Source organism: Acipenser ruthenus, chromosome 17 (assembly GCF_902713425.1).
Source record: "Acipenser ruthenus chromosome 17, fAciRut3.2 maternal haplotype, whole genome shotgun sequence".
NCBI classification, from domain to species: Eukaryota; Metazoa; Chordata; class Actinopteri; order Acipenseriformes; family Acipenseridae; genus Acipenser; species Acipenser ruthenus.
Window position 1 is genome coordinate 31359479 of NC_081205.1, and position 25528 is coordinate 31385006.

Genomic DNA, 25528 nt, shown 5'->3' on the forward strand with positions numbered 1-25528 from the left:
CAATAATTCAGGATCCTCAGGATAAATCATCATCATCATTAATACCCAATAGTCAGTATTGTGTTGCTGTTAATTTTGGTCTCTTTTACCCTGATAAAGGGTTTATAAGAGGGTTTGTCGCACGCAGTGTTTTGGCAACGGCGTAGGGGAATAAATGAATGGTTCTGTAGATAGACGGAAACAATTTTAGAAACCTATTTTGGTCAAGGAAAACACAAGTGACTGGAGACTTGAATGGAGACAAAATCAATTTTTGTTGAATGACGCATGATAAAAAAAAAAAAACATTCTCCAGTTCAATCGTGATGAAAAGAGAGCTGCACAGATGAGTTTCGGAGTGGTGGACGCAAAATAGAAAGCATGGGGAATTATACCCGACATGTGCTTTATTGAGATTCATTGTGTTAATAAAATGCTAAAACCACATGCAGACTTGTGTTCCTGTTGGTTGTTTTCCTACATTGTCAAGTGGGAACTGGAACAAGACAGTTGCATAGGGCCTTCAGAATGTAGGTTGAGGAGATCCATCAGCAAATCTTATATAGACCCTAGTTCTATGAAATATTGAGGACTGCGATGGGTCTGCACACTGAAAATGTACAAGTGAAGGGTGTCATGGAAAATGGTAATCCATTCAACTGTATCATGCTAGGTAATGCAGTATGTGCCCATTGTTGTGATGTAATGATTCATAGTAATGAATGACTCCCGGTGAACTTCAGAACATATTCAGTTGAGTCACCATATTAAAATGCAATGTTCCTGTTTCTCTGAGCACTCGCATGCATAATCCCTCTTTGATGTACTTTCAATGATATCTCTTTAGTGCAAAACAGATTATTTTGTACAGGTGGATTTTTTTTCCATATATTACAGCATCTCTAAAACGCCTACATTTTCCATCAGCTCCCTGTTGGCAACTGCTGGTGAGATGTTGACCAGCTAAGAGCAGGGAATAGGGGAAGAAAACTAAAACGTTTATTGGCCCCTTACTGAGAACCCAGCTGGTATATAAAATCCCAGACAAGATTAGAGCAAAAAAATAATAATCTAGTTTGATCTGGCATTCACCACTGCACTGTATTCTTTACAACGGAGCAATTGCTTAACTGGTCGTTCCTGCAATTAGTGTGGTTTAGTTCTACTAGTGACATCTTCACTCTAAACTACACGAGCCATTCTTTAATCTACATCATGAGAGAAAGTGTGTCTGCAGCGCAAAAGCAACGACATTTGAAATGGGGCATTGCGTTTTGAATAATTTTGAAATGACCGATATTCAGTGAAATGCAATATAATATGTGTAGGTGTTATAATTATATAATATGCAATTGCTTACAGTGTAATAAATGCATTAAATTAAAAGGCAATGCACGACAGCTTATCAACCCCATCTCCGTACTAGTGCTACCTAAATAGGTTCAAACCCGTTTATGTAACAGTGGAGAATGACAACATAGTCGTTTGATTCGTTAAGAAGGCGCAAAGTACTAGTCCACCCTAACTGACTCTCTGCGACCCCTGCTTTGTGCACCACGCTATGCTAGTCTACCACAGACAGAGCACACATTTTCATAATAGTAGTACTATGGCTAGAACATGGTTTTCCATGTGTGCTTTATGTAAATAGACTGGCTGCAACACAAGCCAATCGGTGCGCAGAGCCGTCATCTCTGGCACAGATCCATGGAAACACAAAGCTCTCGCAGCCAATAGGATTGCCTGCAAGGAATGGGCGTCACGTTCAGTAGTTGAGTATCTGCAGACAGTGTTAGAGCAGAGCTCAGTCTGGTTTATGTGATTTTGTCAGTAGACGTATCAAATGTAAGATAGGAATTCTGAATAAATTGACAAGAGTGCGGCACAGCTTTTCCATTAAAGAAAAAAAAAACTCAAGACGGACAGTCAAGGTTTTTTTTTTACATTCAGGTATTGAAGCTTTTTATGTATTGGTTTTATTAAATCATGTATCAAGCATGATACACAGCGACGTTGTAATTACGAGGCAGCGGCACCGTGGTAAAATCATTTGTTTTGTTAAATTGTAGCGTGCCTAAGTGGTTAAAATTCATACAGTGCATGTAGCGTTAGTTAGTTACTTTTTGTGAATGTGTTTTAAAATGCCTTAAACGATGAAACGCGCAATTTTAGACAGTTTAAAAAAAAGAGGTTACATAACTAAGCCACTGGTGGATCAGCGTGTTTAGATTAGGAAATGGACCCACGCTCCATATGTAACTGCTGTAGTAATGCTTTTAATTTACGCACAATGGCAACATTTATTTGAATTTATTTTTCCAATGTGTGCATAACTGTCGCTTTGCTTTCTGCGTACGATGTATTTGTATTTATACATTGTAACTTCTTGAGTTTAATTAATCGTTTGTAAATCACTGTAAGCTGTTTTATGTATTTATTTATTAATGTATTTATTTATTTATTTATTTATCTGCACGGCACACGTTCTTTAGAACAAACAATTGATATGAAAAATGCGTCCTCAGAGGTAGCTTCACTAGATCAGCCGTTAAACTACTTCACCAAAGCCTGTTGTAAAATCTTTCTTTGTAATGAGAATGTAACAAGGCTGGTGGCGCATGTTCTTTTTGCATTGGTCATACGATTGTTATTTTTTAATTTAAAGTCTTCTGAGGCTTGACACAACACTAGCAGTGTACAGTAAGTGGATGATGGATGAGGGGAGTCCGTGCATGCTGTACCAAGGGCTACGTTGACAGTGCAGGTCCTGGTCTTTGTTTAGTAGGACATGCATATTCTGGTATCGTCAAGTAACTTTGACAGGTATAATTAGACACACAAAGATATGGATGTCAGCGAGGGGGAAGTTATCAGTTTGTGAAATAAATAAGTAATAGATGATAGGACACAAATATCTTTGGCTGCTTGGGGATTCCCTAGACCCCCTAGACTGTCTTTAATTAAGGGTGTGATGTACCCTGAAAAATCACAAGTGCTGGAGAAAAGGACTGTAGAGTAGGTGTCCTGTACCTGGAGCCCTCGTGATGTGGATGCGCTTGAAGAGTGCAAATGCATATTGAGGGTCTGCTACCCTTGCAACAAAACACAGTGTAATGACTGACAACCGCCCTCATTGCACTTGAGATGGAATGACACGGCTGTGTGACATTTGATATACTGTGAAAACATAATTGCACAGTCAGTTCTGTTAATGCAGTCTTCAATAGACAGAATGTTTAGAGAGAGACAGTGGGTGAAGAGTGTTTTGGAGAATGCCAAGCTATTCAAACTGGGAATAATTGGATGTGTGCCTGTCTGACAAATGTTCCTGTGAAAACAGGTCTCTTTAAGGGGATTCACATTCATCTTCATGTTCTTACAGGCTGCTTTTGTGGATGGGGAAGTAGGTCTTAAATATGATTAAGATTTGAAGCTGTTCGTCTAGCAGGCAGTTATTTGTTAAATACATTTTTAAAACAATTACAAATATTTATAACATGTGAAACTGGCTGTAATTGCATGACTCTTTGTAAATGGTTTCATAAATAATGATTAGTCTTGTTAAAGCAAATTGCTAGTAAAATCCCAGTGAGATGAATACGTGCAAAGTGAGGTTTTACGCTATGGCTGCAGGAAATTCACTTGTGGTAATTCTGTTATACAGGGAGCATTCAGGCACTTCACTTTGATAATAATGATTGAATGAGCTTGAATACGTGCATTTCTGTGGCTACAGGAAACCTTTAGATGTACAGCTTAGCCTTTACATTGATAGACGTGACATTTTGTCAAAGTGAAAACAAAAGAAGCTCTTCTGTTTGTACGATGCTGTATTTTAGTGTGTTGTTTTCCATGTAACCCTAAAGAATGAATGTGCAGTGTCATTTCATTCCCACGCATTTCCCTTTGTTTATATCCAGTGTCACTGCAATGTCAGCATGAGAAAAAAATAGATCCTTTTCAATTATTTAGACAGAACCCGTTATGTGGCCTACTAATCTGACAAACATACGTCAATGGTTGCATACACAGTATTCCCAATACTGAAATGAATTGAAATGTTAAGTGGAAGCTGTGTACCATATTAACTCCTTGTTTTTAATACATTAGCAATGCTGTTAAAGCATATTACCACAAAAAAGCCATCTGGAAAAATACATTTTTTTAAAACTGAGTTATTAAAAACAATGACAGGGGGGTAAAGGCTCTTTATTTATTTTATGTCTTAATGTCAATTCAACTGTCTTTCTGCAGCTGAGTCATTTTAATAGTGTTAGTGACGATACTTCTCTGACATGACACAGATTTCATGACCTTAGGTTAGGCTAACCATCTCAGACTTTAGTACCTGGACTCTGGTAATAGAGTGTTCTACCACTGTTCTATCTCACTGTACTTATATTGAACTGCACATGCCTGTGCTGTCGTGCATTTACCCATATTGATGAATGTGACTTCTAATCTGATTCGCATGCTGTCACTAGCGTGCCTGCCACTCTGTAATAGATGCTGAGAGTCCCCATGCGTTTCTGTAAATGCATCACCGAGTCCGCACTTTTATACTCACTCCTCTTATCTTGGTAAGCTGTTCCTTTATGAGGCTTTTATAAAGCATACTATTGCTTTAATATTACTTTAACAGTACTGCATTAATGTATCCGGATGTAGCATAAAGAACCGATTCATGTCCTCGTAAAACCTATTGTAATAGGGTATCTTTTAGCTGGTCACTACCGCAGTACGGCAAAGCCTCTGAGGTAAGCCTATTTGCCGTCTGTAGCAAGTTGCCAGTAACTGCTCGAGAAACTCAGCACGTTTTAGCACATATACTGCACTCTGTCATTTTTAGTAGTTGTTTAATTTCTGATGCCGTTGAATTGTTTCACTGTAGCGCTTTTACTGGTTTGGAATGTTACTTTACTGAACTGCAGTGTTTTGTTGCTACTTTGACCTTTTTCTTGAAGTCTAGGTTTTCACTAAGTTAAAAGTTAAAATTACTCTGTCTAGCCTTTGAACCTGGGATGAGAGGTCCGCTAAAGGGCACAGAGACACTGGGAGTATAGACTGTCCAATGGCACTACTTTGAAGAGAAGTCTTTGCCTTTGTATTGTGACCGCTACCAGCTGTGCATTTTTTTCCTTCTTCACTTCTGCTAATGCCAAACTTGAAGACAGACAATTGGTTTGATTAATTTCCAAACTAGACATACAGATACAGTACATGTTTCAAACCCAGACATTGATCCTTTTTTTTTATTCCACCCTGTCTTCACAGATACAGTAATCCACTTTTTGAAGCGGCTGTTTGATGTACAGTAGACTGTTGTAATACATCTGTTCACTTTCGGGATGAAAGTGTGTTTTTATCTATGTCTCTTTTGACTTTAACAGATACTCAAAATTCCTGCTTCTCAACATGGAGTGAGAGCCAGCTTTCATTGGAAGCGAGGTGATATAAACGGGTTGTGTTTTGCCTGCTTGCATTTCAAACCTCCTAACATCCGATGTCTGAAGGCTATCTCTACTCCACCTTGGAGGGGCAGAGCTCTGAGCGGGACCCTGATTTTGAAGATGCCCCAGCGTGTTCAGCGTCCAGACCCCGGCTGCACAGAATGAGCAGCTTTTCAGAAGCCAGGCATGAGGAGGCAGAGCTTGTGCTTCACTCCGATGGCAGTGACAGCAGCCAGGACAGGAGAGCCCCCTCGCCCAGGCAGGGCTTGCACAGCGACATGGAGATGACGAGCAGCGGCTCCAGCGGCAACGACTCCCACGGGAATGAATCCTCAGGGAGTTCCAGTGGGAACGGAAAGGATTCTGCGCTGTTGGAATCTTCAGAGAGCAATAAAAGGTCATTGTCGTTGTCGTCGGTGTCGTTGTCTCGTGTGTGTTTTTGTTTTTTTGTGACAGTTTCTACCAGTAATTTAATCCAACAAATAAACTGCCTGTTTCTTTTATATAGTTTTCTTATCTTGAGCCATAACTCAAGTGAAGGATTGCTCCCAAAATAATTCCGCCATCCCTATAGATCTCTTAGGCTGAACTAAGCATCTTAATAGATAAGACTTATCATTTTAAACTATTTAAGGCTATATTACTGTATAAGATTAATTAGGTTACACTGAAGCCAGTGCTCTATTGCAGATGACTTAATTTAGCTCATGTAACAGGCAATGTTGTGTCATGCAGAAAACACCAGCTCTTTTGCGTTGTGATTTAGAGTGTGCGGGGACAATCATTATAAACAGTACTTTGTCATGTGTTCTACTTGTAAAATACTGTTCAGTAAAAACAAAGTAAAGCTATCTGTTCTTTCTTTCTTTCTTTCTTTCTTTCTTTTCTTGTCTGCACTTGCAATACAAAGCAAGTGGACCATCTATTAGCAGCAATGAAATTCAGGGCAGCTTTTAAGTGGCTTTGGTGTTTTGTGTGCTGTGAACCAGTGCAACATTACACCCAGTAAGTGCCAGGTTCAAACTAAATGTCTTTACTTCTCTCCATAGCGCGAACTCCCAGAGTCCGTCCCCACCCAGCAGCTCCAATGCATTCAGTCTCCTCAGCGCCAGTTCTGAGCCTGACAACCCATCCACTAGTGGCTGCAGGTCAGTGAAGCAGTCTTAGGGGTGCATCGTGATCAAACCCTTTTGCTGTTTAAGCTATTAGCCCAGTGTCAGGATAAATCTGTTGCTCTGTTTTGTTGTAGAGACTTCATGATAACATGTATTTTGATTCCGTTGTATTTTTGATACTTAAACATTTATTAACCCTTCTAAAGTGTGAAGACATGCTTAAGAAAAAAAAGAAAACATTACAGTGGTGGTATTACTTTAGAGAGATTTCATCCAAACAGAATTGCGTCACATTAAGTTTCTTATCTATTTTATAATGCATATATGCAAAGTTTTGGCAGGGCAACTTCTCGAACTACATAGAGTTCACACAAACTGTGACCAAAGGGGATATAAAACTTTAACAGCAGGTCTATAATTTCAGCCATGTAAATATTTCTGCTTCAACTTTGCAGTAGCGAAGAGTCTGCGAAGGCCAAGACTCAAAAAGAGTTGCTGAAAACTCTTAAGCAGCTGAAAGTACGCCTCCCTTCTGAAAAGAGGGCCAAAGGGAAATCCAGCACGCTGGCTACACTGAATTACGCACTGCGCTGTGTGAAGCAAGTCAAAGGTATGAGGACATGTGGCTTCTCAACTACCCCTGCCCCCCATGCCAGCTTTAAATCTCATCAGATACACTAACACCACGTTGTCCTCAGGTCAATGGCCTCTCTCTCAAATAAGAAACGCTTTGAAGTGGCTGGATGCATAAGTGTGGATATATTCCTGTCACTGAATATACGAATTAGGTACTCGGATCCTCATTATTTTTTAAGTTACAGAAACGTCTTGTATGCAGTGCTTATTTCTTGCACTAGGAAGCATAATACAAACAGACCTTGAAAGGGACACTTGTGAAAAATGTTTTGATTTCTTTAGTTTTACAATAATCGAAATTAACTAATGTTAACCTATCCAAGACAACCGACAAAAAGCCGATGCATTTATTAATTTTCCTTGTTGACGCAGTGTGTGTTTTTTTTTTTGTTATTTCTGTAGCTAATGAGGAGTACTATCAGTTGCTCATGATCAACGAAAGCCAGCCCTCCGGTCTTGATGTTTCCTCTTACACCATTGAAGAGATCAACAACATCACATCTGAGTACACGCTGAAAAACAATGTAAGTGTGCAGCTTATGATACCGCAGGCGCTATTCACAAGTGCATGCTTGAGTGCTGTATTTTTTAAAAGCCTTTTTACACTGCAGCCTCATCTTGTGCTTTTTGCCCACAGGATATATTTGCTGTGGCTGTCTCTCTGATCACAGGGAAGATTGTTTACATCTCCGATCAAGCTGCATGCATCCTGAACTGTAAGAGAGAGGTGTTCAGGAATGCCAAGTTTGTGGAGTTCCTGTCGCCACAAGACGTGAGCGTGTTCTACAGCTTCACAGCACCTTACAGGCTGCCTTCCTGGAGCATGTGTTCTGGGGCCGGTGTGTACAACGTTATCCGTGTCGACAAGGGAGTTTGTGATGTTGTGATGATTCATTTCCCATATGGGAGTGCACATACCTGCACTGAGATAATTCTTGATTCTAAATAACAAACTCACAAATACAGTATATAACAAAATCTCGTCAGAAAACCTCTAATGTAAAATTGTATCCGTAGGCCAGTCCTTCCACAAAATAAAAATGCATTACTATGCACATTACATTCATCTGTGATGTTTGCAATTAAAAAATATCAAACACTACATTCAATTTCAGGACTTTAGAATGGATTAAGGTAGCATTTCCTTAACTTCAATAGAAATGCATGTTAAATTAGAGGTGTGCCGAACAGTGTTTGGTGTATTCATTTTTTTTTTCCAATTGAAGTGCAGTTCCAGAAACCATTTTGTATTCTTGTCTTACAGAGTCTTCTCCTCCAGACTCCATGCAGGAAAAATCTTTTTTCTGTCGCATCAGGTGAGCTTCTATATTTATAAAGCTGTGACTCTAGGTAACTTGCAGCATTAACCAATGTATCCATCTACTGGAGAATCTAGAAATGACTTAGCATTGATTCCTGACCTCAATGTTTCACAGCGGAGGGCGAGAGCGAGCAGGAGAAATGCAGTACTGCCCGTTCCGGATGACTCCTTACCTGATGAAAGTACAGCACTCTGAACATGCTGAGGACCATTTCAGCTGTCTGCTGCTTGCAGAAAGAGTACACTCTGGATATGAAGGTAAAGGGAATGCAAGCGCTGTACACACCTTCTCATTAATGGGATCCTTTCATAGTCTGTATCTATGAATATTGAACATATAAACTAGGGCTGTTCTGATTAACATCAGATTTCTATTCATGTTAAGCTAGAGGGATAAGCATTTTGAATATTTAACATGGCTTAGTATGTTTAAGGGAGGCTTTTGAGATGAAGGTGGATATTGCAGATTGCAGAATGTAACATGCATACTCCCTGTCCATGCTTTTTAAATGTTAGGATGATGTATAATGCCAACTGTTTGAGTAAGTCTATCTCAGTAGTTACTAATTGTGTAATTAGAAGCTGGTTTCCTTTATTTGTGGAGAGGAGGAAAGCAGGCTGACCAGCATGTGGTAGAAACGCACTGCACTCAATGTAAAAACAGACTGTTCAGTGTGATGGGTTTATTATACGGTGTAGAGCCTTCCTCTTCCCAAGATTGGCTTGGCTTTGTTCTCCTGCCTTCGCTATGAATAGGATCCGGAATTGTATTTGCTATTTTGGTTTCCTGTTCATCACCGCCACGCATGCAGTTGGCATGTGCAGATGACACAGTTACGTTAATCACAGAGGAATTGGAAGTTTGCTGCCAGCAAGGAACTACTTGTAATTGGTGTCTATTTCCTCCTTTTTGCCACAAGTTATTTTTTATATTTTTAGACATTTCTAGTTTTAATTCACAATTGATGAAAATATGAGGTGCAACACAACAATAATAATAATAATAATAATAATAATAATAATAATAATAATAATAATAATAATAATAATAATAATAATAATAGATTGTAGATCAAATGTCCTTCCTTTTATTATTTATTATTGTAAAAGAACAAAGTTAAAAACAATGCCACGTTTTGGCCAGACTGCCTTCATCGGGCTGGCATGAATAGATGCAGTCCACACCATTAAACACATTAGCACCTGACCTTAATTAGTTCATTAACGATACAGTCGTTGAAAATTAGCAAATCAGCTGCTCGTCATAAGTGCAAACAATGCTATAAGCAATACAACACAAATATTTATATTTACTATTCATTTATTGTCACACATTTCAATATTACCTGATTTTAAAATTTGATTTACACATAGTATGAATTCATAAATTGAATAAATCACAGTCACAGTGCACAGGTTCACTATGCAGACCTTGCATATTCTTTTTTTTTTTTTTTTTTTAGCACCCAGGATTCCTGCAGATAAGAGGATCTTTACCACCACCCACACCCCGAGCTGCATGTTTGAGGATGTGGATGAAAGGTGGGAGTTTGTTTCTAAAGTGAACCGAGATTGCCTTCACTGAATAAATAAGCGACAGCATTCGTCCTTGTAATAATATTGTTGTGTTTCAAAACACCTAACCTTGGACACATCCTTTTAATAGAACAATAGTCAGTCTATAAGGATAATAAATTAAAAAAAACAACTTTGGAAAGCTTTTAGCTTGAAGGCAGCAATATATTTAATCTATTAAGGCAAGCGCTTTCAGCAAACCGGTCCACTAGTGTGGAAGAGAGGAGATGCAGAGATATTTCTTCATAGCACATTTTAGCTGGCACTTTTCCTTTTTAAGAAAAAAAACCAACACCTCAAATAACAGTTTCAGCTGTAGATATGATGTGACAAAGGAGACACGCTTTAAACTGAATGCCTGTTTAAAGAACATTGTTTTGGACAAAATGGCAGGTATACTGGTATAAAGGGAGCTTTTAGGGCAATCCTTTTCCCATTGCCCGGGACAGGGGGCTGCTAATGTTAGTCCTCATTCTCCTATAGAACCATGGGGGGTAACTGCCTAAGCCCTGTGGTTAGTGGCTTCACTGTGGAGTGAATTGCCTATACTGTAGTAAATTAAACATGTTCACCCTCTTAAATATAACATGTTGCTCATGAATCATTCAATCTGTTTCTTCAGAGTGGTGCCACTGCTGGGTTATCTTCCTCAGGACTTGATAGGGACACCTGTGTTGCTGTATCTGCACCCCAGCGACAGGCATTTGATGCTGGCTGTCCACAAAAAAAGTAAGTTTGTACTGTAGCTTTAATACACAGCTGTTTGGACTTGCATGAAAAGTGTTGTCTTTTCAGAGAGTACCTTGTGGCAACAATGCTTTGTGACATTTGTTGAATGCTTTCTATGCATTGATTTTTGTTACTAGTTTTGCAGTGTGCAGGGCAGCCCTTCGCAGATCATTCTGCAATTCGGTTCTGTGCTCGGAACGGAGAATATGTTACTATGGATACCAGCTGGTCTAGTTTTGTCAACCCTTGGAGCAGGAAGGTGTCGTTTATCATAGGAAGACATACAGTCAGAACGTAAGTGTAACAAATTTAAAGGAGTATTGATTTTTATTGTAAAATGTAATAAAGCAAAGTTATGCTCCGAATCAGGGCCACTGAATTGCTTGCTTTGTATGAGAGAAGAAAAGCAGAATACACACAGTGGCTGCAATTACTAAAACAGATACGCATTTCAAAGCAAGGTGTCGCACAGAGCTTGTGGTTAGTTTGTTTTATGTAAAAAGGAATTATTATTATTATTATTATTATTAACCCATTAAGTGCCATAGTCCTCATTTGATTTGTTTTTGGGTGGCATCTATCTGTTATATTCTCTTAAATGATAATGCGTTAATAGCTTACTCTAATTTTGTTAACTGCAAAAGTTAAGTCTAAATGTAACTTAATTCTGCATATATAGTCCTTCAGATGCTTTTATAACGCCTCAATATAAAATAAGAAACTGAAGCCTAAAAATGATACATTTCTTGGTGTTTTCATACCCACAGTGATGATAAAGCTCAATTTTTTATGTGCTGAGCTTCATAGTCGTTGTGAAATTTCACTGCTCTGATTACAGACACGTCTAACTTGACTGGCCTCAAAATAAGACGCAGCAATCTGTAGCCAAAACAAAGGATTAAAAAAATAATAATTCTGAGAAGAAATATTGATTTAGAGTATATCAAATTAGATAAATTCACTCTTTTTATATTGTATTTTAATCATTAAATACTTTTGTTTTGTTTGAACAGTGGTCCTGTGAATGAGGATGTCTTTGCCGCTCCGCCGTTTACAGAGGGTAAAATAATCGATTCTGATATTCAGGAAATCACAGAGCAGATTTACAGGCTTTTGCTCCAGGTACGTCCTGAAACATGTTGAATTCACAGTTATACACGGCATGCTTTCTTCTAAACACTGTGGCTAACTACATGGTTTGTGATTGAAACTAAAGTCAAAAGCGTGTTCTTGTGTTCTTGCTTACATCAATTGGTCTGCTGAGGATCCACGACTGGGATCATTGTGTGTTTGTGTGTGTATGTCTGATGTGATGTTGTAGTTCAAATGGATCAAACGGCTATGCTGGGGTGGGGATGGGGGGGGGGGGGTCTTGTTTCCATTCCTGTATTTATTTATTTTTTCTAAAATGTGTTTCTTGTAGCCGGTGCACAGCCATGGCTCCAGTGGGTATGGGAGTTTAGTAAGCAACGACTCACGTGAGCATTTAAGAAGCGTGGCTTCATCCAGTGAGAGCTTTGGTCATCTAAATGAAGAGTCACAAAAGGAGAAGCCTGTAAGTCTGCATTCAAAATGTACACATAACATTTTTAAATTAATTTCCATTCAGCTCTTTGTTGTGATGCATTTAATGATCATCTCAAAATAAAAATTGTGTTTTTGTTTTGCATTTTTCTTTTGTAGAGAACATTTCAAGAGATCTGTAAAGGTGTACACATGCTCAAGAACCACGGGCAGCAGGTCTTTATTGAGTCCAGAGCCAAACTGGAGCCGAAGAAACACAGCTCTGCTGGTTATTATTATTATTATTATTATTATTATTATTATTATTATTATTATTATTATTATTATACTTTACTGTTACAGTAGTATTCAAGCATGATTGGTCAGTGCTAGAATTATCCACAACAATCTACCAGCATGGTGGAATTAACTGGACATTCTTAGTTAACCTGCTTCTATTTCTTAAGTGACATTCTGTTTCATTCGTTCATTAAATATATACATTTTTTTTTTTTTTTTAGCTGAACCACAAAAGGACTCAAATGTGAGGACCAAAGACACTCTCCTGATCTCTGGGAATGGTAATGCAACAGGCATTTCTGAGAAAACCACCAACTCTGAAGAGATAAGCAATAAGGAACAGACCGTTTATTCCTACCAGCAAATCAGCTGTCTTGACAGTGTTATCAGGTCAGTAAAAGAACCAATGGTGTTACAGGGCACTTAAGGATTGCTTTGAGGAATGGTGTGTCATTGTTTTGTTCTTTTTAAAGCCCATTTTGATCCATTAAAATCTGGTCGTGAAAGATTCAAGAAACATTTCTAAAGAAAGGTTCTGTGAGGAGTGCAGCCAGCCTGTGGGCTGTTCAGACGTCATTGAATGTCTTCAAAAACATTAGTAAGACGTGTATTCTGTTATAAACTCCCAGACTTTTTTTTGTACACCATGCCTTACTATTACTAAAAATAATAAACTTATACTTAGCAAATATGAGTGGCTGTTGCATCAAAGCTGTTTATAAATACCAGCTGAGTAGGTTTTATAATCTTCAGATCCTTGCAGGCCCGCTTCCTTCAGGCACTTCACCGAGTTTGTTTTGATTGGTGCTGTGCATTATTTAAACAGGAGCACAGTGTTTGTTATAATGTGAAGTGCGTAAGCATAATGGCCTAGATGCATGCTATCTCAATCTCCTAAGTGCTCTGCCTTGTCTATCGACTATACTGGAGGCTATGTGCAGTTTATAATCTGATTTAACTATCTGAAAAACATGAGCGAGGCATTGAACCCCCTGTCAACTCCTGCACATGTAAAGACTTCCCACTAAAGAACCAATGAACCCCTTTGTAGAATCACAGGTAAATTGAAGGAATACTTTCTACTATCTGCATTTTCAGAGCAATTTTTCTTGGCAACAAAATCCCTGTTGCATAGGCGACAAATTACAACCTACCTCATTTCAGAAATTGAGCTTTCAGAAGTATGCATCATACTGACACAGTGGTTGGAAAAAGACAATAGATAAGCATGGTATATAATCATTTAAGCAAAAACAACGATGAACATGTAGTGAATCAGCTCCCTTATAAAAGTTTTCCACTGTAAAAGACTATCAAAGTTTAATGAAACATAGGTGTGCATTGTAAAGCCCAGAGAATTAAGGCAAAGCATACATAAAAAATAAAAAAAAAAGCAATCTATGGTATATGCATAGTATAACCATGAGAGAAACATGGAAGTCCTGCAAAATGAACACATGTTCATCCACTGTTCAAAAGGAAATCCTGTCTGATTTAGTAAGACTTCATGAAAGTGTTGTCCAGGCTTTTAATTGTTTAAGACTTGATATAGGTTTCACTGTGTGGTGTATACCGTACAACAGCAAGACCAAGCAGGCTCACTTTGCTGTGTTGTTTCCAGGTTTCTGGATAGCTGTAATATCCCAGTCACTGTTAAGAGGAAATGTGTGTCCTCCTCCAACACTGCATCTTCCAACTCTGACGAAGACAAGCAGGGTGTCACTGATGACAGCATGCATGTTTCTCAAGGTATGGCATGTGTGTGTGTGTGTGTGTGTGTGTGTGTGTATATATAATTATATATATATATATATATATAATATATATATATGTGTGTGTGTGTGTATTTTATATATATATTAAGGCAGATGGATTTAATACAGCTCTGGAGCAGTATGGTTCTTGTAAGATTTTTTAAATAGATTTGAAACTACATTAATAACATTACATTATTAACCTTTTTACAGCCAGCTGCTTTTTACAATATGTGCGCTTGCCTTTTCAATTCTCTTATGTTTAATGTATGTATTGTATTTTTTTTTTTAATTAAAAATAATTCAGGGTGTTCATTCTGATTGCCATCAATGGGGATCATTTCAAAAGTTCTCAATTTAAAAAAAGAAAATAATACAAAATAAAAAATACTATATTGTTGAACTGACAATAAACAGCTTTGTTACAAGCAGGAGCTGTGTTTTTGAAGTTTGATTTTAACCCTTTCAGTCCTGAATTATTTGTGTCAAGCTGAAAAAGGAACTCCTTTTTTTGAGTATACATGAGAACTGAACAAAAAATACATTTTTTACACATATTTCTACACAACCTCAGACTGGGACCTAGGAGTCATGTGAGGTTCCAACGTGATTTCAGACGGCTTATGTTAGCATACAGCCCTAAGATAAGGCAGGACCTTGGACTGAAAGGGTTAAATAGAAAATCAGCCAAAACTAAGAGCTAGTGTGACCATATTTGAGACAAAGATGGCTACCCTGCCCTTAAGTATTTTTTTTTTTTTTTTTTTACAAAAACGGTTCTTGAAATTGTTTCTTCTCTTCGTTCTGTGATGTGATTTTTCTAGCAGACCCGCCCTTGTTAGACCATCAAGCTGATCTTGCTTCGTTGAAGTCGCCTGAAAACGCTTCTGCAGCAGCGGTAGTTGGCGCTTCACTGACACCACTTGCTTTACCCAGCAAGGCTGAAAGTGTTGTGTCCATTACCAGCCAGTGTAGTTACAGCAGTACTCTTGTTCATGTTGGGGACAAGAAACCACAGCTTGAATCCGGTATACACATAAACCTTTTGTTTTGTGTTTTTTAAAAACGTGTTTTTACTACTTTTTTATTTTATTTATTCGTTTATCTTTTGTAGCAGATTTTAATTTTGAAGATCATATTGAATTGTGGACAAACATTTATTATTATTATTATTATTATTATTATTATTATTATTATTATTATTATTATTATTTATTTTTAATTAAAAGAAAATCATTTCTGATTTTACATTATATCATCGCTGTAACTGAGCTTCAAAGTCTTCAGAAGCTTATCCCACTTTAATCCACACCTAAAAAAGTGTGCAAATTCTAATATGAAGCTGATAGCATCCACTTCAATTTGACTAAATTGGCAGAAAGCACTCTCTCAAAGGACCTAATAAGATTAAGTATTCCATTAATATATACCATAATGTTCAATTCATACCTCAAATAAGCTCCCACTCAACGCCTATTCCCTCTGTTTAATATATATTATAGTCAGTATTGGTGCTGAAATAACAACAATATTAACTTATACTCATTGAATGGCCCTAATGTGTATCACTGAGTAACTGTTCAAATTGCAAAGCAACTGAACGACAAGTAATTCAAACCTGTGCCAAGGTTATAAATACCTTAATACTGTGTTCTTATTGCATGCATATTTCTTTTCTTATTTTGCAACATTTTAAGTGTATGCATCTTATCATGCTTTCTGTATTGCTAATAATTTCTCTCTTTATTTTTGCAAACTAATCACTATAAGTGTCTAATTACAGCAGCTTACCAGTATATCCTGAGGACATTGAAATGTTTTAGGAAATAGAAAAACAGACAAAGAATTGCTATCATTTCCTCAAAACATATTTTTTACAGAAATATGTTCCCTAGATTATTAAAAAAATAATAATAATAAATTAATTGTATCTACAAATGACCCAGATAAGCCTGTCCCTGATAATTTTTTCAAAACTACCTACAGGATTTCAACTAAGAAATCCATACTTCCCCTGAGGGTGGCAGGCAGGAAATTGAAAGTGAGAAAAGTTGGGCTCCCCCCCCCTTTAGCACTGTGCCTTCCAGAAGAGCTGATCAAATGCCCTATCAGGGGACTGATCTGCGCTTAACTGCTCTGATCGGGAAAACAGCACCGAAAGCGAGCAGCCCAAAATAAAAACAACACTAGTGGCCGCTGTCTTTTAGCCCATTTAAATGTGGGAGGCAATGTTATTATCACCTGTCTCTATTACAACTGTCTCTCGAGTAGGACTTACTCTTTACTTGGTTTCTTTGCTGGTTGACTATTTAAACATGTATAAATAAAGGTATAGAAGCATAGATTAGAAAAATGAATTTTGCCATTTCAGAAATAATGGAAGAGGGTCCAAGTGGTATTGAACCGGTGGAGAGCCAGCCCCCTCCCCCTCCAGCCAGTGCGGTGCCAGCGGTGAGCCAGGAGAAGGAAGCTTACAAGAAGCGGGGCCTCACCAAAGAGGTGCTGGCAGCGCACACGCAGCAGGAGGAGAAAGCCTTCCTCAGCAAGTTCAAGGAGCCCCAGGGGATGCGCATGTTTCAATCTCCTTGCAGCTTCTACCTGCAGGAGAAGCACAAGGGGCACAAATGTGCACAAGGTGGGATTATTATTATTATTATTAGTAGTAGTAGTATTTTACATTTTAAATTATCTTCTTTAATTTCGATTGTTTTAATTGTATTATTTTTTTAATTGTTGTTTTTTTACGTTTTAAAAAAAAGGTATTTAGTTTTTATAAGTGTTTATCTGTCTGACAAGTTACTCTGTGTCTTTGCCTTCTGTGACTTAAATATATTGCACATTTTCTTTTTTAGAATGCCATCACATGCATATAATATAAACTGTGTATTTTTTTTTAAAAAGAACATGCATGTAGAACTGTTTCAATTCTTTGCATATTCAGGGCAGAACTCTTTAATGCATTCCCTTTTTATCTGCTGGTTCAAGGTACACAAACACCCAGACAGAGAGGGCAGGATGCCACAAAACCCCCCTTCAAGAAGGCAGGGAGAAACAAGAAAACCAAGTCTAAGCGTGTGAAGCAACGTGACTCATCAGATAGCACCTCTTCACACAATCAGCAGCCACACAGGCCCCCTCTTGTGGGCCTAAACCACACCCCCTGGTCCCTTTCAGAAACCTCTCAGTCCAGCTACCCTGCTATGTCCTTCCCCACAGTTGTGCCAGCTTACCCAATGCCAGTCTTGACTGCACCAGGAGCTATACCTCCTGCCACCAACCCATCTATGTCTGGCTTTGGGGATGGGCAGAGTGCCCAGGACAATTGCAGCCAAATGCAGCCGCCACAGTATTCGGCACCTTTAGTTACTCCAATGGTGGCATTCATGCTCCCAAATTATATGTTCCCGCAGATGAACAGTGCAGTCCAGTCGTCCTTTTACCCCGGACAGCCCTCTTTCCCCCCACATCCAACATTCTCAGCCCAAGCTGCGTTCCCCGTTCCGCCGGCATTCCCAGGACAGCCCCAGTTTGGCGCTCCCAATCCCAATGTTTTCCAGGCGTACCCCCAGTTTCCTGGGCAGCCGTTCCATTACAACATGCCGATGGAGAGTGAGCAGCGCGATGGGCCGTCCCGCTCCTCTACCCCCCAGTCGGTTGGGGCGCAGGACCAAGCCTCTCCACCTTTGTTCCAGTCGAGGTGCAGCTCTCCTTTGCAACTGAATCTCCTGCAGCTGGAAGAGACGCCCAAGAGGGTGGAGCGGCAGGAAGCGGGACCTTCTGCCATGTCCCTAGGGGTTGCTGGGACTGCGGGAGACAGAGACAAAGGAGCCGCCATGAGCAAGGAGCCAGAGAGCGTATGTAGAAATATATTTTACAAATATTTCTTGTCTTTTATATATATATATATATATATATATATATATATATATATATATTATGTTTTCCTTAATTACTAGACAGTTTTTATTTTGTTCTTCTTCGTCTTCTTCCATTGTCTACAGCATTTAGGTGAGAATTAATGACTAATATGCAGGTGTCGGGTGCATGGGGCTGTAGATCTCACATTGTGCTGGGTCCACAGCTTAATTTTAATGTGTCACTAAAATGTTTTGCCTAGTTCCTGCAGGATCTTGGCAGCTGAATGACAAAGCCTTACATTTCGGTCTGTACTGATGCATTAAAGAGCATAATGAAGTGATGATGCAGCTTCCATGTAAAAGTAGCTGATGTTAATGTATCCTTACACCCTTTAGCTGGCACACATTCACCCTGCTGTAGTAAACTCGTATGGAGCACCTGCCAATATCCCTATTCCCTCTGGATCCTTTTATTCCAAGGATCAGGTGTTAAAATCAGAAGAAAACCTTGCATGGGATAAAGTGAGCTGTAGAGGTTGTTGGAACATTGAGGTAGGCTAACATCGAGACAACTTGGGCAGTAGAATGATAGGAGCTGTTTCTTTTGGTTTTGTTTTTTTTTAACTTGAAGACGTATCAATCTGTGTAGGTAACACTGTGTCGGCGTAGCTGTAAAATAAGCACATTAAACGAAAGTATTGATTTATTTCCTGGTCACATGTATCATAGTCTCTTACCAAGCAATGGGTTCACACCATCAGTTTGCTAACTGAAGTGGAACATCTGTCTGTACAACAGCAGACTGCTTTTTCTTAGTCATACTGTAAGACAATACATTTACATTTGTGTTGCCTGTTCATTTAAAGTGTGTCTATATCCTCTTCAGACACCTAGCAGGAAATTAACTTGAAGGGGCTGTCTTCAGAGATCATTTAGCAAACGGCATAAGATATTAAAGTAATTATAGCTAACAAAATAGTTATATGAATTTCTTCTGCCATGATCATCAGTTTATTCATATAGGTCTCAAATGTCCAGTTTTAAAAGAAACTAGGTTAAAGAAATCTCTGTTTCCAAGCCATGGGTAAAAAGTGCCCCTTCCCTGGCTTCTTTCCTGTCAATAACCAATCAGCTGCTTCCCCGTTTCAGCCAGTAACATGCTTTGACCTGGAAGACACTGCTGAGGTGAATTAACCCTGGAAGTGCAAGTGTAAACACATATCCTGAGAATAAGGCATAGAAACCAAGAGGTTTCTTTTAACCTACAGTAGCACCACATACCATGTTTTATAATTCAAATACTTCTGTGCTGACATTGGAGACCTATTTAGCTAAATGAAGTGGAAAATGTGTAAGGTTTATGAAGTTATTTTGTTAGCCACAATTACTTTAGTGGGATTTTTACTGTGTGCCACATTTGTCTAACAATATAAAATCTACAAAGTCCTCTTGCATGTTTTTTTTTTTAATAAAGATATTTGTATCAACAGTCTTGCAAATAAAGTGTATTTCTCCAAAATGTGGCAAACTGATTTCTTTTCTTCGCTAAAGTTGAATGGATGATATGTGCTCCGTACCCCACTCAAAAGACCCTTCCTTCCTGCTGTACAGGGAGAATCCCCAGGTGAAGGCCAGGTCAGTGATGTCCACTCCACCTCCAGCGATCTGCTTGACATTCTGCTGCAGGAAGACTCGCGGTCAGGCACAGGGTCGGCCGCCTCAGGCAGTGGGAGGTCAGCAGACTCAGGGTCCTTGGGCTCGGGCTCCAATGGGTGTGGCACCTCAGGCAGTGGCACAGGTAACGATCGTGGTAACCAAACGACAACAGTCTGCATCTCAAATATGCTACATGTATGCGAATTCCCACACAATACCATAACATTTCCAAACAAAATGTATTCAGCTTTTGCTCCAGAGGGAGGTTTGCTCCTGAATAAAGTACTTAGTTTTCCAAAATATTTGTAAACAGCTCTGATGTAAGTAGAAAAGAAAGTTTGAAACAGAAATATATATTTTATTCCCACAAAGTGCACTGGAGCAACATCTTAGTTCATTTAGCATTTGTATCTAAGGGAGTGATTTCTTAGACCACCATTCTACAAGAACTCAACGCTTGTTTTAATGCCAGTATAACTAAAAATAAATCCCCTCATCCATTTAGGGAGCAGCCAGACCAGCAATACCAGCAAGTACTTTGGAAGCATCGACTCTTCTGAGAACGACCACCAGCTGCAAGGCAAGACCGGCATGGAAATGAAAGAGGGCACTGGCTTTGTTAAATATGTCCTCCAGGATCCAATGTGGCTGCTGATCTCTAATGCAGACGATTCGGTCATGATGACTTATCAAGTGCCGACACGGTGAGTAACACAGAGACGCTCAGGCAGGCTGGCTTTCAGTGTCTAGTCTTGTGTTAATGGGAGTGTACATTTAGCAAATTTATATGCATTTGTAGTAGTCATAGTAGCCAATTGTATTTGAAATGTTTGGGATGAACATATATTCTGTATCTAGTTAGATCTTAAACAGACACCTGTTTGTGATTAAATCATCTTCACAGTAATAGAATCAAGGCCATGGTAACTTCAAACTGTAATGCTGCGTTACCATCATTGGGGTGGGGGAGACGTGTATATTAAGACATAGCTGATTAATTTATGTATTGATTTATTTGACTGCAGAGATTTCGAGACGGTTCTCAAAGAAGACAGAGACAAGCTGAAACAGATGCAGAAAGCCCAGCCCAAGTTCAGGACGGAACAGAAGAGTGAGCTGGTGGAAGTTCACCCTTGGATGAAGAAGGGTGTCCTGCCTGAAGCTCTCGATGTCGCAGTAAGTTTGTTGAGGGGGAGGAGGAGAACATGCTCCAGGGCACTGCTGGTGATTGTGTTAAACAAGAATACAAGAGCTTGTCTGGAACGAAGATATGCTTTTTAGAGCATTTCGTTTGGTGACATGGGCTGTTTTGGTGTAAACACTACAAACTGCAGACACTTCTGTCAATAACAATTGTACATTACATTTAATGTACAGCTATGGCCAAAGGTTTTGCATCACCCTATAGAATATAACTAATTTTGCTTCATAAAGTCGAATGAATGCAGCTGAAATATGTTACGTTAACATATTGCAAAGTGGTTTGTAATTCAGTTCAGAATCTTGGACCCACCCATACCGTACTGGACCCACCCATACCGTAATGAGAGGATTATCCTGTTGTGATTCAAATCCATCCACCCACATTTTCTTAAATAGATATGTCAGGCACGGTCATGCTTGCTTGTTATGTTTTCTTCACTGTGGTCCTGTACTAAACGCATTTCACTCTGTCTCTTCAGGAATGCCTTTGCTCTGTGGAGAGTACTCAAGGTGGTGCATCCACTGCCTTTGACGTGGATATACAGAACATTGAACTCTGTGCAATGGTCGAACCCAGTGAGGAGGGCAGTTTGAGGACACTGAGTGTTACAAACGAAGAGCAAATGCATGCAGAAGCAAGTCCAATGTCCTAACAGCAAGACAGGCAATTAATGAGAAACAGACTCAGAACCAGAAATAGAAAGTGATTGTAGCAAACTAGCAAACAAAATAATGTCATGAATCTTACTTGTTTGGGTCTCCCTTTAGCTGCATAAGTTTCCAATATTGAGTTTAAGACCTGCAAATACAGCTAACATGTATATTTCGTTTTAAACAGAATACCTTGGACTACATTGAAAAGCTCTGTTTTCATGCCCTTTTTTCTCAGGAAGTTACACTTGCACTTCTAGCTCATTTCACCTCAGCAGTGTCTTCTATCCAGGTCAAAGAATACTACTGGCTGAAAGCATGTCAGTCAACAGGGGAAGCAGCTGGTTGGTTAATGACTGGAAATTCTAGAATCGAAGTGCAACACTATGTGAAAGCAAGGCTTTCTGTGATCGAGTGCAGGACCAGATCTATCATGTTTTAAAATAAAATAAAAAAAAATGTTTATATTTATTTAAAAACTGCATCTAGGGACCTATATGAAGAACGGCAGTGGACAACAGTAAGAAATATATATATATTTTTTTTTCTTTTGCTGCAATGTTGTGAGATCAGTACTGGTGTAAGTGCAGTGAAACCTGCATTACAGCTTCACTGAAGGGACTGCTAGAGAGTGCTTAATGCTTATTCAAAGTGTGTCAGTCATTCACTTGTATTGGAAGAGGGGATGGCTGTTTTTGGATTCGCTGAACACTGACTAGTAAGATCAGGTGACCATAAATACAGGTTTTACTGTATGTATTATAAATATTAGTTTAGTTATTTACTCTGCATCCAATTGGTTAGGTATGTATTTGTGTTAACCATAACATTCAGTGCTGGTTAACTGTGAGAGAACACTTGATATTTTATACTGGTTTTGCCACTCCTTTTTTTTTTTAATCTTTCTATCACTGCTTTTGTTTTAGGAGTTCCTCGTTTGCTCTCTGTTACAGCCTTGATCTTATGTCTTCTATTTTATTTTGTAATTTTGGTTTTTAAAGGTAATTTATTGAGTGGTCAGTAAACACAACAACGGCGTAATTGAATCTGGTTGAACTTTGAGACAATCAGTGTTATTCATTCTTGTCTGCGTGAAAGTGAAGTGCAGTATAGTGTGTCTACAGTGACCAGGTATGCAGGATAGTTGCAAGCAATTTTACATTGTGGAGCAAAACAAAAAGTATAGTAAGGATGAATTTAAACTAGGCGCCTCATGTTTAAACTAACCAGCAAACTGTAAAATATGCACCGCGCAGACGTTTCATGTTGTGTTCTCTTAACATCATGTCATTGTTTTGATGCATCTTAAAGGAATACACACTCGCTTGTTGCCTGGACAGACAGAAACAGCCACATATTTAAAGAATATAAAATGGAAATGCTACCTGCGAGGAGTAAGTGTGTGGGGACATGGTGTTGCAATAAGAAAGCATCAGTATTTTAACTGTGTCACATCCTTCTTTTGGGATTGACTCCTAACAGTGGTAAAGGGATTATTCAGATGCAACAAAAGTGTTTCACACTCTTGACAAAATATGTGTGCTGATCTAAATGTACATTTGAGCGTTATGTACCTGTACGTGCTCTAGTTCCAGTGTATTTGTTTGTCTACAACTTGAAGAATGGGGTAACTTGTTAGCAGTAACTAATGAACATTTTAAAAGCTGTGGAATTGAAAGCATATGCATCTTTTAAGTGTTGTTGGACAAAGCCTACATGCAAGTTTGTTAGTTCATAAAACAAGGTTTGGGGGGTCATTTGTACAGTTTCAGAGCAAATAAAGAAGGCTATGAAAAAAGGTCAATGTGTCTCATGTATCCAGGGTTACTGTATCTAATTGAATTGCTCCGAGGGAGGATCCATATTATTTGGGTCACAATTTTTTACCAATGATTTAGCCTTTGTCCTAGGCAATATAGATTAACCTTTTTCATCTGCCTTGTAAACCTTTCATTAAAATACAGACGTCATTACCCTACACTACAGCACCACTGCTACAATATTGGCAAGTAGAGTGCTGTTCAATTCACAGTCATTATTAAAAGTCAATTCGCTCTGCCTCATTTCCCTGCTTTTATCCAATGAATGCAGAGTGTGGTCTTTATAGCAGAATTGCTCACCAGTCATAACCCCATAACAATGAAGGAGTAAAAGCACTCCTTGATACCTGGGAGTACTGGATTAGCACAGTGACATGTACGCAATATTCTACTGGATTAGCACAGTGACATGTACGCAATATTCTACTGGATTAGCACAGTGACATGTACGCAATATTCTACTGGATTAGCACAGTGACATGTACGCAATATTCAACTGGATTAGCACAGTGACATGTACGCAATATTCAACTGGATTAGCACAGTGACATGTACGCAATATTCAACTGGATTAGCACAGTGACATGTACGCAATATTCTACTGGATTAGCACAGTGACATGTACGCAATATTCTACTGGATTAGCACAGTGACATGTACGCAATATTCAACTGGATTAGCACAGTGACATGTACGCAATATTCAACTGGATTAGCACAGTGACATGTACGCAATATTCTACTGGATTAGCACAGTGACATGTACGCAATATTCTACTGGATTAGCACAGTGACATGTACACAATATTCTACTGGATTAGCACAGTGACATGTACACAATATTCTACTGGATTAGCACAGTGACATGTACGCAATATTCTACTGGATTAGCACAGTGACATGTACACAATATTCTACTGGATTAGCACAGTGACATGTACACAATATTCTACTGGATTAGCACAGTGACATGAACGCAATATTCTACTGGATTAGCACAGTGACATGTACGCAATATTCTACTGGATTAGCACAGTGACATGTACGCAATATTCTACTGGATTAGCACAGTGACATGTACACAATATTCTACTGGATTAGCACAGTGACATGTACGCAATATTCTCTTTCTGCCTCTGCCTATTTTTGCAATGTTTTTAACACAATGAAAGTTATTTTAGTAGAAGTAGTAATAGTATTCATTTATTTGGCAGATGCCGTTATCCATATTTGTATGCATAATGCATGTGATTTTGGGCAGTAACAGCCTCTTAATCATTGGTACAATTGACAGAAAACAGATAAATGGTTTCGATATATGGTTTGGCAGCTCAAAGAGATTTTATCTCCGGACACTACATGGTAGTGGTTTAGTGAAATGAGCTGATTCATTGGTTCGGTTTACAAAATAAACTTGCGATAATTGGTGGTAAACAGGAGGTGCTTGCTGTGAAATACACCAGGTAAGCATTTAGTGACGTGTTTTAATGTGATGACTTTACGGTGAATGTATATATTCCTATTGACATTGTGCCACACGGAAGCGCAGCTAGTGTGATTGTAGCTCGCTCTGGTGTTCAAGCGTCAAATGACTGGACGGTCCTGGACGTTCACCCTTCAATAGAAACCCTTCGGTGTCTTTGAAGGCATTTTTATTTTACAACCGTCACAAACAGTTAACCTTGTATAAAGTAAGTGGATTAAGCCCTCCGGCAGTGCACAGTCAATATCCAGCGTAGATGAATTCGTTCATATCAATAAATTCATTTTAATCTGTGGTTAAAAGCTTTGATAGTCTGAGGTTTGTAATGGCGCCGCTTTGTCCGACACTTGGTCTTAATTAATCACTTAGAGCCAGGCGCTAAATTTCAAAATCAGATTTGAAACGGCTCTCCACTGACGTTGCCCTCTGTAGTTATGTCATATACTTATTTACAATTCGTTCTTTCTGAAAGTTTAGAAATTGAAACTGCTTTTAAC

The 25528-nt window shown here is 38.8% G+C and overlaps 1 protein-coding gene across 3 annotated transcripts; it reads left to right on the forward strand.

Moving 5' to 3' along the window:
• The first annotated feature begins 1670 nt into the window (after positions 1–1670).
• LOC117422898 (period circadian protein homolog 2-like) lies at positions 1671–23828 on the forward strand. Of its 3 annotated transcripts, XM_034038128.3 has the most exons (24): positions 1671–1929; positions 5370–5826; positions 6479–6577; positions 7000–7154; positions 7583–7704; positions 7818–8019; positions 8445–8496; positions 8617–8759; positions 9965–10043; positions 10699–10805; positions 10943–11099; positions 11819–11927; positions 12229–12360; positions 12489–12597; positions 12830–12998; positions 14230–14357; positions 15187–15390; positions 16734–16997; positions 17348–18216; positions 18616–18771; positions 19831–20017; positions 20381–20579; positions 20901–21051; positions 21558–23827. In XM_034038128.3, exons 2-24 carry the CDS (start codon positions 5483–5485, stop codon positions 21729–21731), a joined length of 4311 nt encoding a protein of 1436 aa, XP_033894019.3. In that variant the 5' UTR covers positions 1671–1929; positions 5370–5482; the 3' UTR covers positions 21732–23827. The 3 variants fall into 3 exon arrangements, with proteins under 3 accessions (XP_033894019.3, XP_058846371.1, XP_058846372.1); XM_058990388.1 differs by lacking the exon at positions 18616–18771 and having other exon boundaries at positions 21558–23828; XM_058990389.1 differs by lacking the exon at positions 15187–15390 and having other exon boundaries at positions 1672–1929; positions 21558–23821.
• The last annotated feature ends 1700 nt before the right edge of the window (positions 23829–25528 follow it).